Here is a 17,364-nt window from a genome sequence, read left to right on the forward strand (position 1 = left end):
TCCAGGATTAGCCAGGGATAGTAGTAACAGGGGGTGGAAGCTGACGACAATTTTGGCATAGCGATCAAGGCATTGACGAGTGAAGCCAAGTGAAAGGACTGCTGTGTACTCCCGTATCCCATAGTTCAGCCAGAGGGGTTTTACCAATGAAGCTCCGATTACAGAGCCTCCAAAGACAACATGGCGCAGATGCACCTCTCAACCATCGTCGGTGTTATGCAAGAGCTAACTCACCTCAGTCCAACGCTACTACCCCGCTGGCACTGCTAAAAAATGTACAGCACCTGGAACATTTGCCACGTGATGAAAGATACCAGATGGTCTAGTACAAATACAATTCGTCAAATTATATAAATAGAACAGGATTGATAGCTCCAGATAACTGATTTACATGGTTGATGGAGCCAATCGAGCAACCATCTGGAACTCTTCTGGATCTGTAAACATAAATCTTCCCCCATCATTTCTCATCTTTCTCATCAATCTTCTTCTCCCCGGAATTGACTCTCTCGAAGTCCTCCTTGTACGTCATGAATACATCGTCATTGAGATGACGGTGTCTGAACCAGAAGACGATGGTCTGAACGAAGAGGGCGATACCAGGGGCAGCCCAAGCCCAAATTAGGGTTGGGTCCGCGATAGACGGAAGAAGAATCTGTCCCAAGGCACTGCTCAAGGCTGTCATAAAGAGGAACAAAGCAACAACGGTCGATCTCATGTGCTCCGGGGCGCGAGCATAAGCCAACTCGTAGGCCGTGACGTTGATGAAGATCTCGGACATCGCACCGAGTGCGACATTGGGAATTTGCCACCAGATCGAGAGAGGGGAGACGTCGTCGCAGTCGCTGGCAGCGTAGCCACTTCAAAGAATGTTAGCATTGCCTCTCAGGTGCCAGGTCAATCTGTAGGAAAACTTACCAAGGACTCGTCTCATAGACACGCCATTGTACCAATGCACCAATGAGGGAAGAGATGATGGCCAAAACGAATCCCACTGTCATTCTGCTGATGCGTCCAAACTTGACGTTTCTACGCTCGAGGAAGGGGTAGACGACATTGGCCATGAAGGGTGAGAAGACGATGATGACCAAGGGGTTGAAGTGACTAAGCAAATCGTTCGGTGCGCCGTCAGATGTCATTGCCGCCCCTTGGTTGCTCTGGACGTTTCCAACGCCGCCATCGTTCAAGTACCAGATTGGGATGTAGAGGAAGATCTGAACTGCTTGCCACGTGCGGCGAGCATCGTCAACATCCTTCTCAGAGTAGCCGACATGGACTCCCCGTTCGGCGAGCGCGGTAGGGCGGACGTTCTGCCACACATTCTTGGAGAAGATGTTTCCCTTGCTCGCCTTGATTGCGGAAACTGTGATCTTGACGAAGCGGTTCAAGTCGGAACCCTGAGGTGCGACTCTGACTGTGCGCTTGTACGTGGCGGCAAGCAAAAGCGGAAGCAGGAAGTAGACGATACCAGGAACGAGGTATGCCAACCAGAAACTGTGGTACTTCTCAATGTAAACGACGGCGATAGAGAAGAAGGCGCCAACGTTGATGAAGGCGTAGAAGATCAACATGATGTGGTTGACTGTAGTCTCAGGGTCGACGATGACCTTCTCTCCCGACTTGAGCACCTTGGTGTACTCGCGTTGGTGCTTGTACTGGTCGATGACTGTCGGTGCAACATTGGGCTTGAAGATACCGGCTCCGATGGCAAGTAGGAAATAGCTGATAAGAAACGGGGCAACACCTTTGCCGGCTTGCAGGATTGACGGAGCAGCGCCTCCGACCATGATAACATGGGCAACACCTCCAATACCAACACCCCATGCAATGGCTTTGTAACGGCCGATCTTGACGTCTGCAATCCACGCACCAAAGATGGGAATGACGTAGGCCAGGAAGGTGAAGAGGAGACCCACGGCAGAGGCTGTCTGCAGTCCCAGACCAAGAGCGCCGGCATGGGAATTAGGCTTGGACTTGTCGATGGCACCGGTGCCAGGACCTCCTTCGGGCAGTGGAAACTGGAGATAGTTGTTGAAAGCGGCCTTGACACCATAGTATGATGCTCTCTCGGCCATTTCTACCACGCAAAGAGACCATGATGTGATCGGGATGGAGTCTGCAACTTTGCGAAGCGTCGACCGCTCTTCAGCAGTCGGAGCCGGGTAGGCATCATCATCGATGACAGAGTGTGCCTGATCGAGGGAGTTGTTTTGGGACTCTACGTCGAGGGTACTAACTCGTTGAGCCTTCTCGGGGTGTACGCCTTGGTCGGAGTCGGGTTCGACGACCTTGTGCACGTTGAGACCAATAACATTCTCAGCTGCAGACATGTAAGCGAACTAGACGTACATCAAACTTGTGCTAGAGAACTTACCCATGGTGATCAACTTTGCTCTGTATAAGTTGACAGCGTAGGTTAAGAGACTGAAGGAAGAGAAGGTGAGGAGGCCCGGGAACTGAGTTTTGACCTACCTCGCACCTACTGATATGTTATCTGCTAGTCTCCGGAACGTTGCAGCCAGAGATAGATCTCCAGGAAAGTTGACAGGAGGGCCCCATCGAACTATCCTGTTCAGGGACCGCAGGCCTGCCCAGACGGCCAAGGCGGGGCCAAGATTGATCGCGAGCTTGTGGAAGCTTGTTGCGACATTGGCACATTGCCATTGACCCCATGCATATCCTAGTCCCGGCAAGTGGGTGGCTAGCTCCCGTCTGGGCACTGGATAATGTCTCTTTAATTCCAAGGCTGGAAAACCAGCGAAATCTTCACAAATTATAAGAAGTTTGGAGAACTTCTCGCATTCTTTTGAATCTATGAGCATCCAAATGCCGCTTATCTTTGGTGTTTGGGGAACTTCAAGAGCGGAACGTTACCATAATTGCTGCCCACTTCCCCGGCCAGCGGGACCCCATGTCCACAACAGATATGGAGGCGGGCCGATATCAACACCCTTATCGGTCTTTTATCCGCCGGCATTCCATGACGGGAGCCCACGACGTCGATTGCGTGATTGCGAGAGTGGGGGATTTTGTCGTTGCACATCCAACAAGAGCAGAGATATCCCCAAACCACGAAATTGATGTGCTTGTCCCCTTGCCGTAGTTGGCCGCCGGACGGGACGACCGAAAGCTTATTAGTGCTTGGGACCGGCGCATCCTCAGTCGAGCGAGCTGTTGTGAAAAACTAGAAATGTCGCCATAATCCACCCAACTTCAATCCCAGCTCGAGTTGCGTAACAAATAGACCAATATGGCCTATGAGAATGGCATCATTGTCATCTTGCCGAGGCATGAGTGAGTATTTGTATCCTTCGCCGCCCCCTTTTCTTGTTTAAGATGTCTCGGCGGCCAAGCCGTAACGAGTCATTCGTGAGTGAGAAAGATGCGGCGAGAGCGCCCGAACAGGCACAAGATACATCGTTTTTGGAGTTCTTGTGGCTTTCTGGCGCTGTTGGCTGTGTAATTCTCGCGCAATCTTTAAGGTTTGCGATGCTTGGCGGTGGGAAATCTGGTTGAGCATTCTCCACATTCGACAAGCACTGGAGGCACGTTCCAACTTTCAAGCCCACCGTGAAAGCACGCCATCCATTGTAGCGAGTGACAAGTTTGACTGTGCGGTTTTCTCCCTCTTGCAGTATAAGAAGGACGTGGATGGCCCAAGATTTCCCCTCGAACCAAGAGTTTTTCAACATAGGTATGCGGGGACGTGATGCTTACGAATTTCAGTAAAACTCACGAATAAGGCTTTGGTAGCTTCCGACGCAGATCCTGTTGCTAAAAGCAGAAGACACTGCTTCTCCGGAAACATTGTCCATTGACGGGCATCCTAGAGGTCAATGAAGCTTCTTATGTTCATCTATCTCATATGTCTACGCAGATATCTCCGCGCAAGTGGTCTTCGATTCATCTCAAACAGCTTTGAGTGACGTCACAGCAATGTAGTCAAGCCATCGTAGTTATGTCTGGTTGAAAAGAAAAAGAAATACTCAACATTACAATACCGCCTTATATGTCGAACGAACTACGTATCTTCACGTTTCTCAATGTTGAGAGAACCATATCAAAGCATGCAGCCCCCCGAGATCACAAACCAGTCTCAGGAACTTTGTACTTGAACTTGTGCGGAACTATTCAAATGGGCATGTTGTGATTGGTGGCCACTAAGATCAAGTCCTGTTTAACATCCTGACTCTCCTTGCTTCTAGTAAGCTGCAGCCGGCAACTAAGACCGAAACTAACAACAAATCAACTGAGCTGAAATGTGGAAATGTGGAGATGTGATCGAGTATCTTCGTCGAGTGTATGTTCCAGCTGGTATGGAAGTAGTCCAAACATAGTCGTCTTCTACCTACTCCAACTTGAAGTTTTGTTCCTCTCGCTTTCGAAGGTAGTGGAAGCCGATGTATTATTCCATTCGACTACCCCATGCCATCCCTGACGGCCCTGGGGTAATCAACGTGAGATATTGTAAAGTGCGTTTCTCCCGCTAGATTAAGTGTCTTGAGGAGCCGCAACACCTCGCAAGGTCAAAGAACCCCAAACAGCTGTTTTCTGAAGCCAGATTCCAAGGAATTGCTTTTTGCCGCAGCGCGACCCTTCAGGTTCGTGCAACTCGATCGTTCTGACCGTGAACTCAACGTCATGTTCATGTCAGCGCGGGGTAGCAACTTCAGTTTAAGCCTCGAAGGAACATTAGCTGAACGTTAGGCGCTCGTGGCCAAATAGATTCATGATCTCACATGGGGTTTGTCATTTGTGAGATACACTTCCAGCTGTAACTTTCTCATCCGTTTTCACATGATTCCGAGGCAATACACCAATCAATCAATCAACTTTTATAAATCAAGACACACGCTCATGAATCCTCTATCCAGTTCTCCGGATTCATGGTCGTTTTTTCGTCAGTTTTCACACCTGAATACCATGGCACTAAAGAAGAAACCAGATCAGTCCGGGAATTCGGGGCAGGACAAGAAGTCGGAGCCGCCTAAAAAAGTGGAACAACCCAAGAAAACAGAACAATGTAAGAAACAGGCGCAGTCCAAAACACCAGAGCAGCTCAAGAAATTGGAACCATGCAAGAAATTGGGGCAATCTGAGACCTCGGGGCAACCCAAGATACCAGAACAGCCTAAGAAGTCAAAGCACCTTATGGATTCGGAACAGTCTACGAAACCAGAACAGAAGCTGAAGAACCAAGAGCAGGAAAAGCCAAAAGAGGTGAAGAAATCAGAACAAGCTGTGGGCCAGCTTGGTCCGCAGACTGCGTCATGCCAAGCCCTCATTCGCACAGCCTGTCCTCAATATCTGACGTCCGAGGAATTTGAGCAGATAATTAGACAGTTCAAAATTTGCCCCTGGCTGGAGAATAAGCAGGTGTTATGGAGCGGGTTGATGAAGGATCAGGTTCAAGAATGGGCAGCTCAACGAGGGATGCAGACGCTCACCACCGCCATGGGACCATTGATGGACTCGGGCAATCCCCTATGCTTGCGACAAACGAAAAGCCCCTGCGCGTGGTCGAAGTATATCAAAGGAGCTTCCCTTGTCTTTGCGTGGCGTATTTCTCAAGGCTCATACACTACTGTCCTAACTCCGCCACCGCCAGAACGGTTTCACCCAGACGGATTAACCAACTGGCAAGACATAGAGGAGCCCGTCTTGAAGGGTCGTCTAGGCACTCCGACGTCATGTGCAATCTTGCTAGTTCATCCAGCTGTCCAAGAAGCTCAAAACTTCCGCTATCAGGTGTGGCCGGTAGACTACACACATAAATGGTTCAAGAAATTCAAAGTCAATCAAGCCTCGATTCTCACCTGGAGAACTATATCTAAATCAAGAGGTCAGTTCCTGTACTACTCAATGTTCAGATGTTATACGATGGCTGATCAAAGTACAGCCCACACTTCATGGATGGTCCCTACTGACGAGCCACTCAAGTCGGCGGATACGATCAAGTTCAGCACCACACGCAAAGCCAATGCCGTAACACTAGCCAGCATAGCTTCGAGGGATAATAATGCCTCCGCAGATCCAAGATGTTTGCTACAAAGTCAAGTAAACATGCCTGAAATTGGATTGGGTGGAGAGAAGAGACTAGTTATGCCACAAGTCACCAAAGCTTCAGGCACTACGATGTCTCCTCCGGGCCCAACACTGTCTCTAAAAAACCAACAGAGCAGACGTCGAGTTGGAGTTGATGCAGCAACTCAGACTATCCAAGTGTCATTCCCTGGGTCACAAATCGTCAACGTCTCAAGCGATGAAGCCCTAACCCCTGCTTCAGGAGGCCAGCCGCAATGCCAAAAGAGCATGGGCCAGACTAAAGCAGGTACAGAGACGAGGCCGGCCGTACCCAAGGTCAGTCAGGCTTCAAATGATGCGATCACTTCCCAAGATAGATCTGATACTCCGCAGAGTCTCCCGAATATTTCTCGAGCTCGCGCGAATCAAGAGGCGATTCAACTCAGTAGACCCGGAGAACCTGCAACGGGTCCATCGTCTGCTGCGTCCATTACAGAAGCTCCATCAGCTTTCTTGGTGTGTCTGTATTTGGCAATTATCGAGATTATTCTATCGTTGCTGCTGCTTCTGATTGGAACTGCAGTACATCTTGGTTTGATGCCATGGAACAGGGCCAAGATGAGTGAAATCTAGACACCATGTCCCTTTACTAATGGCGGCTCGGCTTCTCAAGCAATACCAGTGAATTCAAAGGCTGCCAAGAAAGCTGCTAAGAAAGCATCAAAACGGTTCATCAAAGAACAGTCTTTGAGAGAAGCTCAAGAGGCACTGGAATCTGCCGTGGCCATCGGGAGGCTATTCCACGAAGACAAACTAGTGGACGAACCTCAGGCAGCCTATGTTGATACCTCCAGCACCTTGAGCAACTTTTCAGCGCCAACAATTACAGTATCTGGAATGGATTTTGCTAGCCACGGTCTGCCTGGGTATAAGAGGAAAGATGAGAACAAAAGAAAGAAGGCGACGGCGGTTGCGAGCATCACCGCGGAAGATGCGCAAGTCACCGCGTGAACACAGCCTACAAGGGAATATGCACACAGCTGCCTTGGACCAGTAGACCCCAGCGCGCTGAGGAAGTCCTACTGGGTAGACTGAGAAAGAGGTTTTGATTCAGCTGATCACTAAGTAGTTGCTTATCGAGGGTCCCAGACTGTGAAAACTGAGATGACCAGGGCTTTGCATGTAGTATGTGTTGTGGCACAAAATGCGAAGATGTTCGATGTCGAGCGTTTCCTATTCAATTATTATCCAGTCAGTATCACTATGAATTAGGACAGATGCGTTAAAATAATCTCTCATTACGAAACATCATCATCTCGACTGTCTTTGTCGTGAAATATGACGATATGGGTTTTGTGTTTTCATGCAACATGTAGGCCTTATCATTGTGATGAAGATAAGGCAAAGTAAACTTAAGTTGTTAGTACCTTGTATTGAACGCCAATGACACCAGGGGAACATGATAGATCTTGCTACACAGAGACATATTTCATTGCAGGTTCAAATCATGTCCGCCCTCTGAATTCCTCTTCACGTCCAGTTTGAACTTACATGTAGCCACACGAACCGGAGCAGATATCTTTTACCTTGATATAAAATAGCTACTGTAGAAATTCATGACAGACTCTAATGATGCCCCATTCAAATCCAGTACAGTCTTGGAAGGTTCGGGCAACACACTCCTGATGCCTCATTATCATTATGAGCCCATCTCATCGAATCCGGAGCAACCCAGACACAATTCCGACATCGCCGATCGACATCAATGCACCAGACCGCTGCGGTATCCTCGATCCCACAATAGAAGATAGAAAATGACACGTGAATCTAGACGCCTCACGATCATGGCTCCTCCCGTCTCGATGTCACATCACGCATCAGCTCACGAAAGCCAAGTGTATGTTCCCCGGCTAACCCGCAATACCAGCACCTCACCTCACCCATCAACCGTCGGCCGAGCTATTGTTCCACAAAACTCACATCATCGAGAGACGATCCCTGGCTCTTCCCCTCTCTTCACAGGCCAATGTCAGTGAAGCACCCCGAAATACGAAGGAATTCTGGAGACTGAAGTGGATGAAGCAAAGGGTGCAAGAGGTCTAGACAACGGGACGATCACTGGCGTCATTCAAGCCCTCCACATCATCCAAGTTCAGGGTCCTTTTCAGAGCGGGCAGCAAATCGAGAGGGTGTGTTTGGATGGAAAAGGGATCAGCACCGCTTCACACCCTCTCACGCAACCCATCTGTACGTTATGTTATGGCTGCAGTTGATAAGCAACGCAGAAGCGCCTCATTGAACCCTGAAACGTCTTCTTGCAGGGCTGGCGCAGGTGTCTGTCTTGTGCGGCATATGAGAGGTCAATCGCTTGGGTATCAATCTCACACCCACTGGCAATGGGTGAGGTCGCAGTACACCGACACCGGTCCGTCTGCATCAGACAGCTTCTGGCGTAGGAAGGAAATTATGCCACTTAAAACAGCGATTGAGCGAGGCTGGATGGGGACCACCCTCAGAGAGGATGATATTTCCCGACCCTCCATCTCAAAGGTCTTGAATATCGTCCGAGATGGACACGATATTGTTGGGGCCGTCATCATCGCGGTACGGGGCGAGATGTTACGGATTCCATGCAGACCGTGGATCCATCGCGCATTGTAGTGGCACGGTTGATAGTATGACTGTTGATGGTGGTGGGCGTCCAATCTCGGCGTGATATTTGACAAAATAATTAGCAAAAAGCTAACGTAACGGCGAAAGTCCGGAGCCAAGTCCACAAAGCATTGTTCTCTCCGATAACGCAAGGACGGTGAGGGCAGAAGAAGACGCGCACAGCCTCGCGCGAACCTTGCCGCCACCCGGCCGAGCGAGCCATAGACACACAAACACAGAGAGAAGAAACACACGCACTCATACGCAGGAGAAGAGGGTGAAGAACAAGGTGGTCGGGGATTTTACAGGCCAACCAGCCAGGCAGACCCAGCCCCTACAGCATCTAGGGACCCTGCCAACGACGCAGATTATCACAGTTACCGACCTCGTTTTCGCCATGTCAGCCCCATGCAAACGCACTGAAGCTCACTGAAGCTTCTTCTGGTTTAGCAGTTTAAGTCTGTGCCGCTCCTCATATCCACTGGCGCTGGCAGCGGACGCCCCTCCAGGGCAAGTAAGTCCCTTTCAAGTTTCCCAACAACAGCGCAGTACACGTACACGTATGCGTAGAACCCACAGAGGCGAGTTTGACATGTCTTGTTCCAAGGCAAAGGCAAACTAGTTTGGGAGACGTGCGGCGCCATCGTGCTTCGTTGGAGTGATGTTTGAACGCCGGCGGCTCTGTTGTGCTCCACATCGGTCTGATATGATGGATGAGGAATGATTATGTGATGATGGCCCGTTCGTCTTCCCATCGTTTAGCCTCAACATGATGTGAGCGAAGCAGCAGCAGCAGTAGTAAAGTGGAAACCCAAAGCAATGACAAAAGAATTGGGTCTTGCGGGGGTTGGGTTCGGTGTTCGTGGGTTTGTGGGCTGGTGGACCTCTCCCTTGCGCGAACACCCTCGACCGCCTGGACCTTCTCCAGAACTGAGCTGAGCTGAGCTGCACGACGGCCGCTGCTTTGCGGAGACGGGAAGGGGACTTAAGGGGAAAGATTGTCCATCGATCAGCTTGAGTCTAAATCTCTCTGACGAACAAACGCAAAACGGCGGCTGGGGCTGGGGCTGGATTCATCAGAGACATGAATCTCCACAGATAAGCAGAATGGCTTTTTTACGTCTGGCGTCTCACTCTCGAAATCTAGGTAGTAGATCCCGATTCCCGTTCATCGAAGGCAGACAAAAGCAGCAGCGGCTCATCCGCTGTTCTCAGCGATGCGGCGGACGCCGGGGTAGGGGGTGTAGAAACATGGGAGGAAGACGTCAATAAGTCCGCTCATCACTTTTCTCAGACCTCCAACGAACCATGCAATCCACATTAAATCCGCATTGCATGTAATGTCTATTTCGAATCCGTACGTCCATCGTGTTGAGCGTATCAGAAGCATCGAGAGGCCTGGGCAAAAAGCGTCAATATTACCTGTGCCGCTCATCCACCCCCGACTGCCCCTCGTTCCCGCGCTTAGCAGCCCACATCCGCAGACAAGCAGACACTGGGACCGACCCATCCGCTGGGTCTCGTTAACCGTGAGTTCGACATCTGCAAGTGAGCCTCGAAGGGGGAAGAGAAGAGCCTCCTCGCATCTTGACAGTCACAGACCGACGGTCTAGAGCGTGGTCCATCGAATCCTTCACCCCCTCCTTCACCTCACTCACCTCCTCCCATGGTGCTACGCCCAACGCTCACCGGCCCGTGTAGCTCTTGGCCAAGGGCCTCTCCGTCTGATCCACGGGCAACTCGAGCGCACCACCCGCTCAGTGATCGACAGTGCCGGCTTTGGTTGTCAGATTTGGCGCATCTAACGGACAGCTCCAGATGCTGCAAAGCTTACGAACGAGGCGAGCTTCAGCCAACGTTTGTTTGACAAGGTTGAGTTTCTTTGCTTGAGGCGGTAGGTCTCGCCGGTATAGTCGGGGGGCGGAGGACTCCGCTGCCGGCAAGTACAATTCCCGTCGCCATCGCCTTCGAATTTTCACCACACCAAAACACAGAAGCAGCAAGATTCAACGTCTATCAAATCCGATCTCTGCCTAAGTCAACTCAAACACCCTCCGTAAGACTTGAACCCCTCTTCTGTTGCCTTATTTACACACGCAACTGTAAGTGTAGCTGCCAATCTCTCAACACAGCGCTCCTCAGGAACATCTAAACAATTCTCATGTTCGCATATCCCAAGAATCGTGCAGTGGCTCATTCGTCATTCACAAGCCTAGCCCCCTAGTAGAGGCGAAAAAAAATCTCTGCAAGTAATTGGCAGGGGTCGACATCAAGCTGCAGTCCCAACTGTCCGATATTGTCTCACCATATGTGCCTCGCTGAAATGCTCTCTCTTACATCTTGCGAACCCTGGATCTGAATAATCCCGACCACCGGCTTTCGAGCCTCGAAGGGGTGGTCTTGCATGCCATGGATTGGTCGATTAACCACTCAACTCATCTCATCCTCGTTCCCGTTGCCGCTGGCGGGCTTCGTTCCGAGTCCCGACTCCCCATCGCCGTTGTCGTCGGCATCGCGATGTGAGTTATTGTTGGGGGTCCCTCATCCGTTTTTACATGTTTCGCATCCGCAAGTGGCCTGGATCTCCGCGAACCCTGGTCTACGTGATGTGCTTCGGAGGATTTCACGCGTCAACTCGTGCTTCAAGGACATGCGAACTGGTCGTCCCCATCGGAGCCCACACATCGTGAACAGCACACCCCTTGTCGTTCCAACCCATGGGCCAATGCTGTGGCTAGGCCTTTGGCGACACCCCTTGGCCCTGCACCGACACCAAACTAAACATCGTGAAATGGACCGGGCATGAGCCAAAATGCAAGGCGCAGGAAACGGCTCAGCCAAAACCCCTTGCCATGCTCGTCACATCGTGAGGCTCTCCACCACGACGACGACATCCCATTCCACACTTCCCATCTATCTAGGTATCCATCCCTCCAGTCTCGTCAACTCCACAACCCCCGCTAGCCACGTTCGTCGCCTGCCCAGATAACGATCTTAGCACCATCATCGCGTAAAACAAACGAACTCTTACAACCTCCCTGAAGTAGCGACATCCTCTCTTCCATGCTCTTCACGCACGCCCACTCACCTCGTCACCTTCTAGACGAACGCCTCTATCCCTATTTCTGTGCAATTGTATTTCTGGCTTACCCGGTCTTACCAGCCAGAAACCAGCCCGTCCAGCCCCTTTGCCAACCATGCCAGCAGTCGAGGGCGCTAAAGAGTCCACCAAACAGCCAAGGTCAAGAAAAGTCTCAAAAGTGGACGAAACCAGCCAGCAACAGCGCCCACCGCCGCCCTAGCAGAGCTGTCCACCGCACCGTCGCGGGCGCTATCTGCCAGGCGTGCCAGAGAAGCTCCCGGCGGGATAGTAGTTCTGAATAAGAGGGAAGGTGAACAAAACAATGAATATGACTATAATTCTCCATGCCAGCCTTGCCAGCCTCCGAAGCCGGCGCTATAGCAATCGTGGCATAGTCAAAGCGTACGAAGTTTATGCTGCTTTTGCGTTGCAATGGGGAAAAGACATAAGGGTTATTACCGGAGATGCAACAAGACGACTAGAAGCACGCCGACGGTAGAACTTCATGCTGACTGACTGACCGACCTAGAAGAGATGGAGGTGGCTGCTTTAGACAACCCCTCGTCTGGCACTGACACTGCAAACACAACCCAAACCACCAACGGCCAACCCATCTTGGCATCTCGCTCTAGCTCACCTCTAGCGGAGAGATTCTTCAGAGCAAAACTAGACACACGTCTCTCTCTCTCTGAGTCTCTGTGTGTCCGTTGTCCGTCTTTTCTCCAGGCGGCTTAGGTTCCCCCAACAAGAATAAACTTTCTCCGTGCTGTGTGTGTTGCACCACTCCCACCCCGACCGGACTGTCCGCACAGACTTGCCCCAGGGAGGCGAACAAGAGACCCAAACGCAACGATCCCCCTCCTCTTCTTGCACTGACTGGGGGATCAGTTCTAGGCGCGGCAAGCAAAGCTACCGTGCTCTGAGTGGATATCTTCTTCCTGAAGAGTTAGAAGCAAACCTCTCTATTATGCTCAAGGTTCTCTTTGATATTGGAGGGGGAGGGTGTTGGAAGAAAGAAGCCATCTTGACAAGTTCAGGCTCACCGCACATCCTTCTCGATATGATGCTGGCTAGGGGCCCTCTGGATCTGAGATACCTATGCTCGCACCCCTTGCCCGCATCCGCATCACACCTCTCGAGATCCATGTCTAGGCTGATGCCCCAGACGCCCACTCAGAATAGCGAAGCGGCTGGCAAGGCATCCGTAGCATGTAGCATCGTGGCAAGCAAGCGCAATAAACGCACTCGCGCACGCAGTAGTTCTTCTCTCCTGCGTAGTATTAGCAGTTCTGGCAGCATCAGCAATAGCATCCCATCCATACCTTTCGCATCTGTATCAGTGGATAGGTTGGTCCCTGGAGAACCGGAGTGGAGACTGTCAAAGTTCCAGACCCCTCCCTCCCTGATAACAGCGTCTCATCATCGGAACCCGGTCGCATGCCATGCCACCACCATCACCATACACACACGACTCCGGATTGCATTTGCAGCACACCCAAAGAGACGCGCATTCTCACACATTCGCATACACACCTAGACCGCATTCCGCATACTGCATGTCGGAAGACGCAAGGCCCTTGGAGGCTCCGGCCCCAGCACCCCAGCAGCACCCTCCAGTGTCCCCATCCATGTGGCTACAAGCCTACGAATACTTACAGATGTCCGGGAGTCGCTTACAGACGAGATGGCGAGGGGGGGAGGAAGGAAGAAAAGGGCAAAGATTTGCAACCACTGACAAGAGTCTGGGCCATGGAGAACCAACAGATGCGAGGTCTCCCACGCACGCCACCACCATCATCAACCATCCGGCGCTCGTCCTCGTCTTTACGTCCATATCCCTCGCCGCTATCACCACCACCTACACCACGACCAAGATCCTAAAGAGAGCCCTCCCGCATCCGTCTCGCCTGCTCCCATCTAGGTATACCGCTATGCGATGGAAAAAAATACCTCTTCTATTACACCGGAATCCCCTCAAACCCCTTCGTCAGTCTCCACCCAGCCACCACCACCACCACCGCCTCCCTCCCACACAACACCACAACACCTCCCCGCGTCTCGCCCCGTTTCGTCCGCGCCCGTCGCCGTCCAACCCAAAAGCCATAATCTTCAATGATCGTCGGACCCTGAAAAAATATGATTAAGAAAAACCTGATCTTCAGACACACAAAGGGGTCCAACTCAGGCGGCAGCCAGCAAGCTCAGGTAGCCCTAGGTGGTAGCGTTGTGTTGCTGCCGCTTTAGCTTGCTACACGCACGCAAAAGTGGTAAACTGACGTGCTGACTGACGTCCATCTTCTCCATGAAGGGGCAATCATCGCCCCGCCTGAAGTTTGAACCATAGTTCCCCAGCCCAAAGACAGGATTTGCACCCTCGCCATACATACACGCACGCAAACGCGACGCAAGCCTTCCACGCAGCGGGTATTGCACATGAAAGAGACACACGAGGAACGCCATCGACGACGATCTCCCCAGGACCCCTATGACCTCACATCAACAAGCCCCCCATTGAGAGCCACATGTTACATGTTGTCCGTTAGATCTCGTGCTTCCATGGTCTCCTGGCCGTAGAAACTGCAACCCAAAAAATGCTATGCGCTGTGTGAGCCGATGCCCCAAGAAACTCTCGCTGTAATTCGATAACTCCATCATCACCAAGCCTCTCACGCATCATCATCATCGCCCTCACATCTCACAAAGCAGACAATCACCAAATGGCCTCACTCATCTGCACAATTACGAGGCTCCCATCTCTCCCTCCTTACCAACGCGGTTCTCTCCGCCCACCACCCGGCATCGCCCATTACACTCTTCGTAACATCGATGCCGTAGGTGGTGTTGAAAGAACCAAAAGAGAAAAATGCCTCCCCCATTCTCCACCCGTGGCGAACGGTAAGCCGTGGCGCCTGCAACCGCAACCCATCAGTCATCCTCGAAACACCACTCTCACAACCAGCTTGACCAAACGAAGCATCGATGCCATTGCCGAGGATCCAGTCATCCATCCCAAGTTCGAGACTGGTCTGATCTCTGGCTCCCCATGGCCACATCTGCGCCTCATTCGTACGTCGCGCACCACAACCCGCTCGCCTCGATAGTGATATCCACCATCAACAGAGAAGCGCCGAGATTATGTGTCAATTATCAAACCTCTCATCAAAAATGGCCCGAACATCCCCGGGGGGGTTCAAACCACCATCCCCAGATAACCTTGCCCGCCCACACATCCATCACCAAAAGCTACAGTCATGAAAACACCAATCTTCTCCACTCCAGCATCCCATCGCCACTGCGCGGTTTTGACAAACATTCAGACGAGAAGAGGCATACCTCCGCCCACTAGACTTTGGTTTACCCCATCTCTTAGCCCAACAGATGGTCTCTGCTCCCCAACATCCGCCGCGACAAGAACTCTAGTAGGTGGTTCCTCAGTTCCTCGATACCTGTATGCGAGAACGGGGATCAGCGAGAAACGTTCCCCGGGTCGCCGAATCTGATTTTCATTTTTACCGCCGTTCAGGCTCCCGGGGTCCAGCGATACCCACCCACCCATGCCCCCCCGTCCGTGTCCGGAAGCCGGGGAACCTATGCCCACGATGATTCAACAAACCCTCTTCCTCCCCGCAAAATCTAATGTGTGTCCGTGTCCGTGCCGCCGGAAACCCATCGTGCTCAGGTAATTACCTAGGAAAGAAAGGAGAAATCAAGTCAGCCGCGAAAAGTATAACCAAACAGGCAGAGTTACAAAGACTCAACGACTTAAGCACTGACTTCAAGCCTTCAACTCAATCCCCGCAAAAGCTTGTCCGATTCAAGATACAGAGACTTTGGAAACGTGCCAACAATGCTTTCTGCCGACTTTTTTTTTCTTTCAGTCTACACCCTCGTCTCCATGTTCGTGCCATTGAATACATCCATGTTTTGTGTCACCCGTACCATCTTGCTGCGGTCATCCTCCCCCCATCGTCGGGCAAAAGACACCTTATCAGACTTTGACTCTGCATCTCGGAGCCGGAGGGAGGCATCGTAATAGGTGGCGTCGAAAATGTCAATCAAACGTGGGAAACGTAGTCCAGTTGCTACCAACTTTACGAACCCAACCCGCCACTCCAAAGCGAACAATGTTTACTTTACCTTCCCCAGAAAATCCATCCCATCCACCGCCCACGCAAACGTTATTCCCTCAACGACCGTGCAGTGCATTCCAACGTCAAAGTTTCCACGTCTAGGTTCTCCGTACGCAGTACAGGTACAGCCCCGAGCCAACCAACACACGGTGAGAGCTGAACCACACATTCAAAAAAACGCTATCAAAATATGCCTGTAGGTCCGGGTTCAGGGTCCTCTGAGAAACCGGGGAATGCAGCCTCACTCACTTCACTCATTCCCCGTGCCTCGTAACCTTTGAACCCCGGCATCGGAGGCTGATAACTCTCTTTCTCAAGTTCTCAATTCCCATCCGTGCTGTCGTGTCACATCTCTCGTGTTCCCAGAAAGACTATCCCCATAGTCTTACCAACTTATCAGAAAGCCCGTCTAAACTTGCCTATCCCACTTATCATTATCCGCCGGAAGAGATACTGTGTATGCAGTGTAAACAGTCGTGTATCACCACACCATCAACAGGCATGATTCCGGCCACGATATCTACTCAACACCCCGTTTAAACGTCGGCGACCCGATGAATCCGTTATATCCGCCGAGTCCACTCCTCCCTGCGCCCCCTCCCCGAACCCACTCGCCGAGAACCCCGGAAGTCCCACGATATCAGGTCCCACGGGTGACGGGCGGGTGCGCTGGTTCCACCGACAGCCGTTGAAGTCGTGTGCGACTACCAACCCGATGCACAGCACAGCCGCCGACCACATTGCCATGCACCTCTCGCAGTGGCATCTCATTTCTCACCTCCATCATCATGCATCACCTCCATGAATCCAGAACGACCAAGTCTCTTGAGACTGGTGATGCCCCCTCACCTCACGCCTGTTCTCAACCATCTCAATCCCCAGTGTAAATCGGTCCAGACCACCAAAACACGCCTTCGCGAAGTGACAGAAACGCAGGTAATCTCACAAGCTTCCCCCGCGTTATGTTCACATCACCGCCACAAGAATGCTGAAGATCCCGCCCTCATCCAAACACATCACTGTCTCGCCGCGTCAAGCGTTGTCTCGTGCTTGTCTCGCCCTTCTCCCTCACCACATCTCCCGTCGCTCGCGTGTTAGTGACGACTGCAACTGAACCCCCTTTTCCCCTCCCGATGAGGTGTATCCTTTTGTTCCTTTCCCCGCACAGCAGGGCAAGGGAAGGTAACAGCAAACGGCTCCATCTCCACCCCTCTCTGATGCCCTCCGCATGCAGGTAGCCCTCCACGTTCGCGCTGACTGCCTTGGCCTGCTCGACTCGAGTGCCTCACCAATGCCTATCCAATTCACATGTCTCTCCATGTCGTCTCAATATTCTCCATGTTGCCTGCTCTCTCTCTCCCTGCCTCATCTGGTCTTCCGTACCCACACTTGCTTTGTCATCGCAGATACGGCAGGCAAACTCCAACGTAGCAACGGGCGATGAGAAAGACCCCGCTGCATGCAAGCTGCGGTCTC

The 17,364-nt window shown here is 51.8% G+C and overlaps 8 protein-coding genes across 8 annotated transcripts; 5 read left to right on the forward strand and 3 right to left on the reverse strand.

Annotated features, from left to right (window-relative positions):
- Positions 1–460: 460 nt before the first annotated feature.
- CLUP02_04457 (POT family protein) lies at positions 461–2,378 on the reverse strand (the record flags this gene model as incomplete). Its single annotated transcript, XM_049283469.1, has 3 exons — positions 461–860; positions 919–2,320; positions 2,375–2,378. The coding sequence occupies 3 exons, from the start codon at positions 2,376–2,378 to the stop codon at positions 461–463; spliced, it is 1,806 nt and encodes a 601-aa protein (XP_049140612.1).
- Positions 2,379–4,923: 2,545 nt separating this feature from the next.
- Positions 4,924–9,298, forward strand: CLUP02_04458 (uncharacterized protein; the record flags this gene model as incomplete). The annotated part of the gene is made up of 13 exons (XM_049283470.1): positions 4,924–6,646; positions 6,707–7,031; positions 7,082–7,126; positions 7,197–7,275; positions 7,478–7,533; positions 7,676–7,807; positions 7,856–7,921; positions 7,952–8,052; positions 8,107–8,271; positions 8,346–8,367; positions 8,430–8,681; positions 8,785–9,075; positions 9,112–9,298. The coding sequence occupies 13 exons, from the start codon at positions 4,924–4,926 to the stop codon at positions 9,296–9,298; spliced, it is 3,444 nt and encodes a 1,147-aa protein (XP_049140613.1).
- Positions 9,299–9,400: 102 nt separating this feature from the next.
- On the reverse strand, positions 9,401–10,873 carry CLUP02_04459 (uncharacterized protein; the record flags this gene model as incomplete). The annotated part of the gene is made up of 6 exons (XM_049283471.1): positions 9,401–9,660; positions 9,716–9,743; positions 9,905–10,262; positions 10,366–10,432; positions 10,511–10,641; positions 10,773–10,873. 6 exons carry the CDS (start codon positions 10,871–10,873, stop codon positions 9,401–9,403), a joined length of 945 nt encoding a protein of 314 aa, XP_049140614.1.
- Positions 10,874–11,080: 207 nt separating this feature from the next.
- CLUP02_04460 (uncharacterized protein) lies at positions 11,081–11,482 on the forward strand (the record flags this gene model as incomplete). The annotated part of the gene is made up of 1 exon (XM_049283472.1): positions 11,081–11,482. The coding sequence occupies one exon, from the start codon at positions 11,081–11,083 to the stop codon at positions 11,480–11,482; it is 402 nt and encodes a 133-aa protein (XP_049140615.1).
- A 1,832-nt stretch (positions 11,483–13,314) lies between these two features.
- CLUP02_04461 (uncharacterized protein) lies at positions 13,315–13,864 on the forward strand (the record flags this gene model as incomplete). The annotated part of the gene is made up of 2 exons (XM_049283473.1): positions 13,315–13,679; positions 13,750–13,864. 2 exons carry the CDS (start codon positions 13,315–13,317, stop codon positions 13,862–13,864), a joined length of 480 nt encoding a protein of 159 aa, XP_049140616.1.
- Positions 13,865–14,349: 485 nt separating this feature from the next.
- On the forward strand, positions 14,350–14,970 carry CLUP02_04462 (uncharacterized protein; the record flags this gene model as incomplete). The annotated part of the gene is made up of 3 exons (XM_049283474.1): positions 14,350–14,363; positions 14,421–14,824; positions 14,879–14,970. 3 exons carry the CDS (start codon positions 14,350–14,352, stop codon positions 14,968–14,970), a joined length of 510 nt encoding a protein of 169 aa, XP_049140617.1.
- A 39-nt stretch (positions 14,971–15,009) lies between these two features.
- Positions 15,010–15,395, forward strand: CLUP02_04463 (uncharacterized protein; the record flags this gene model as incomplete). The annotated part of the gene is made up of 2 exons (XM_049283475.1): positions 15,010–15,057; positions 15,129–15,395. The coding sequence occupies 2 exons, from the start codon at positions 15,010–15,012 to the stop codon at positions 15,393–15,395; spliced, it is 315 nt and encodes a 104-aa protein (XP_049140618.1).
- Positions 15,396–16,380: 985 nt separating this feature from the next.
- CLUP02_04464 (uncharacterized protein) lies at positions 16,381–16,659 on the reverse strand (the record flags this gene model as incomplete). Its single annotated transcript, XM_049283476.1, has 1 exon — positions 16,381–16,659. One exon carries the CDS (start codon positions 16,657–16,659, stop codon positions 16,381–16,383), a length of 279 nt encoding a protein of 92 aa, XP_049140619.1.
- Between the last annotated feature and the right edge of the window lie 705 nt (positions 16,660–17,364).

Source organism: Colletotrichum lupini, chromosome 2 (assembly GCF_023278565.1).
Source record: "Colletotrichum lupini chromosome 2, complete sequence".
Lineage (NCBI taxonomy): Eukaryota > Fungi > Ascomycota > Sordariomycetes > Glomerellales > Glomerellaceae > Colletotrichum > Colletotrichum lupini.